Source organism: Apis dorsata, unplaced genomic scaffold (assembly GCF_000469605.1).
Source record: "Apis dorsata unplaced genomic scaffold, Apis dorsata 1.3 scaffold_177, whole genome shotgun sequence".
Classification (NCBI taxonomy): domain Eukaryota; kingdom Metazoa; phylum Arthropoda; class Insecta; order Hymenoptera; family Apidae; genus Apis; species Apis dorsata.
The window spans coordinates 198,236-201,763 of record NW_006263464.1 but is presented as its reverse complement, the minus strand read 5'-3'; the positions used below and the strand labels follow the sequence as shown (position 1 = coordinate 201,763).

The 3,528-nt window shown below is 31.5% G+C and overlaps 1 protein-coding gene across 1 annotated transcript in view; it reads left to right on the top strand.

Moving 5' to 3' along the window:
* LOC102675866 (serine/threonine-protein kinase KIN4) overlaps positions 1-3,528 on the top strand; it is a 14,137-nt gene that overhangs the window by 3,613 nt on the left and 6,996 nt on the right. Inside the window, exon 2 of the mRNA XM_031509831.1 lies at positions 162-405. Within this exon, the coding sequence (XP_031365691.1) occupies positions 340-405 (66 nt within the window). The 5' untranslated portion in view covers positions 162-339. The remainder of the gene's footprint in view (positions 1-161; positions 406-3,528) is intronic.

Below are 3,528 nucleotides of genomic sequence, written 5' to 3'. Positions count from 1 at the left end.
AAAAAAAAAAAAAAATACTCTTCACGAAAAATCAAAACTAAATAGATTAAATGAAAATGAACGAGTAAAAATTTCCGACATCAATTATTCGACACAAATAAATCATTAATTACTAAATAATAATCGATCCAATTACTTCAAAATTTCATTCAATTTCACAGAAATGATTCAAAGTTGAATCGACAACGCGAGGGCGTGGAAAACAAAAGCGAGGATCCTTCATCGCGAAATGACAGAATGCGAGGCTCATGATCTCTTCGTCGATCATTGCGGACAATTAAACGAGAATTTTGGCCTCGATTCGAGCCCGTGGCGAGCGATCGACGACAGTCCGTCAAAATGAGCTTAATGAAGAAGGCCATCGGCGGTTCCATTCACAGGATACGAGAGTTCGAGCTCGAGAAGGTAACTCGATTGGAGAATCGAATCTTCCCCGATGATACGACCAACCCTCTTTTTTTTCCCTCCCTCCCTATTCCTTCGCTGCTCGTTTCGATCGTTCCACGATCCCTTTTGATGGCTCTGCTAATGGCTAATATGATTTTTCGATCGATTCGATCGACTAAAACTGTTGGTCCAGTCAGGAAGGGATGAATAAACACGATAAACGTAATTTAGAGTGCCATGAGTGGAACCATTACTCGATCTTTTAGTGGGTTCTCTGATTGTTTGATATTGCACAGGAATTGATTTGATTATTGGTTTTTTTTCTTTGGCATTCTCTGATGGCATTTGATACATTTTTGTTATAATAAAGAGATTGAAGATTTTTACTTAATACGAGACTCTTGTCGATATGATAAATTTTAAAAACTTATAGAATATTCGTCGAAATTTCATGCTTGAGAGGGAAAAAAATATTAGTGCATTAATTAAGATGGAGGAAAATAACGAGTATTAGAGTTATTGTGTAATTATGTAAAATTATGCAGATGTGGAATCCTAGTTTTTCCTAAATTTAAATATAAAATTTGTTCAATTTTACAAATTAAAAATCCAGATCAGATTAAAAAAGAAATTATACTAACACAACTATTCAAAACTCGAAATAATGGATATCAGAATTGTTATTTTATAATTATGTAAAATTACGCAGATACTTGGCTGTTTATATCAATAAATTTCAAATTACACATTGTAGTAAATTGATAGTAAATAAATTTTACAAATTTTCAGACAGCCATAAAGATTTCAACTTCCATAAAAAACTCAATATAACTCGTGAACAAAGCTTTTATTCCTCCAACTTATATCCCTCTAAAGTAACTAAATAAAGAAGTTGGCATTCGACTCTACTTATGGATCATTGTAAAGAGATTCTTCAACTTTTTCCTTAACCAAAGATCAAACAAAAGCCAACATTCTTGGCTGCGATCTTCTATGAATCACGAGCGGAATGAACAAGCTCAAAAAACAACAACAAAATCATTCCTCAAATAAATTCGACCAATCGTTCCACTGATCAAAAGGATTCTCAAGATTAAGTGACGTTTCGTACGTGTCGGAACTATATTTAGCTTTTTATCCAGATATATTTTTAGAAATATAATCCTTCTTCTTCAATGAATACGAGTATAATAATCTGAATAAAGAAATCTTTCAAAGATATCTAATTTAATTTAATTGATAATTAATATTACTGAGTGTGAAACTATTTGCCAATTGTGATATAACCTTTTTAAAATATTTAATATAGAGTTGTAAATGATAAGTGCAAAATTGTTGGCACTTATACAAGAATTAAGACTTGAAATCTATCTTACTTATTTAAAGTAATTTACGTTTTTGAATTAAATCTAAGGAGAGTCGAAGAATTAATTATAAAGTTTTTGTAGTTTCGCGATTATAGTAATCAACTGATAACCAATTCTATAATAAAATTAATCCTATAACAAAATATAATCGATTGTTAAATAAAATTTATAATATAGGATAGTATTTTATTAATTGATTATAATTAAAACTATATTTAGATATATATATTTGGATATGGATCGAAAAGGATTATATTTCTAAAAAATTCCTGGCATTTTTAATTCTATATCATTCACCATTTTCAGAATAAACCTCGATGAAAAACTTTACTTCTCAAAATTAAATATCATAGTAATATTATAAAATAATATAATTATAGAAGTATTCTTTAAAAAAAGAATTCTAAGTATCTGAAAGTGATCATCATTTCTTGAATCATCCATCTTCATCTTCAATCTTCAAGATTTAATATAATAATGTTTTATTAATTAATCTGACATGTTGAGAGGATCATTTATAAAAGAAGATACATTTCTAAAAAATTTTAAATAACTTCCATCATTTCCTGTACTTTCATTTTCCTCAAGTAGACATAATATAGTAATAATTTTCGTTAAGTAGTCACACTCACTCAGTAGAGGCAAAGTATATTTCCAGAAAATTACCTCTCTTCACCATTGAATGCAAATAAGGCATCTTCCAATGTCTCAACTGTTGCAAACATATTAGGTGCCGTTTAACGAACCACTACCGTATTTAACAATAATCGAATTCCCTGGTCACATAATTCACTTGTGGCCGCGTTTCCAGCTACGAGTAACCGTCGAGATCCAGAAATAGTGGTATGTTAAGCGCGACATATACACCTAGGAACCGGGACCGATTTCCTGGCACTAAACCAACTTTCTCGCTCGATGCCCACTTTATGACAGTGCACGACGCGATTGTAACCTTTAACACCTCGAACGAGTCATGCGAACAGCCTGGTTGCGGCGTGTTCGAGTATAATAAAACGACGTTGGATCATCCATTGTCCCATTCGTGTTCCTCCACGGTGTTTCGAGAGACTTTGGGAAAGCTGAGAATCTACTAAAACTGTTACAAGAGATGTCTACGTACTCGATTCTAAAGTTACGGTGAAATATGTGTCACTTTGAACAGAGACAGCTTCCTTTTTAGATTTTTGGAACACGCTTCGCGTGTATCATGCATCTTTTGTAGAAAGTATGATGTTAACATGATTTCTTCTTGAAGTTTAGGTTGGTTTGCGAAGTGTGAATGATGCGATTTTTTTCAGAGGTGGAATTTTTTTTCTCAGAGCGAGAGATACGTTTTGAATGAGAATTTTTTCGTGAATGTATGTAGACGAGAGGTAGCGCGAAGTTTCGTTTTGTTTCTTTCTAAAGATGTGGCAGAGTCAAACTGTAGTTTTTCGATAAAGAGGGTAAACCATAAATCACGCGAATAAATAATAGTTTGTCTAAAATTTCAATCTCAATTTCAGTCTCTAAAATACAGATTATAAAAAAATGTTTATTTTCTCTCCAGAGAGAAAATTTTTCAAAATAAAAAATTGCAAACAACTGAAACTAACCCTTCAATCCTCAAAATTCTGAAAAAAATATAAAAAATCTAACCTCTCCAAACTTCTCTACATTACATGATAAATCACATAAAAACAAGATGGAATTCATCATCCCCAAAAGTTAATCAAAACTCCATTAATTAAAATTACAGCAAATAAAATTTATCAATGATTTTCAAATGTTAAAT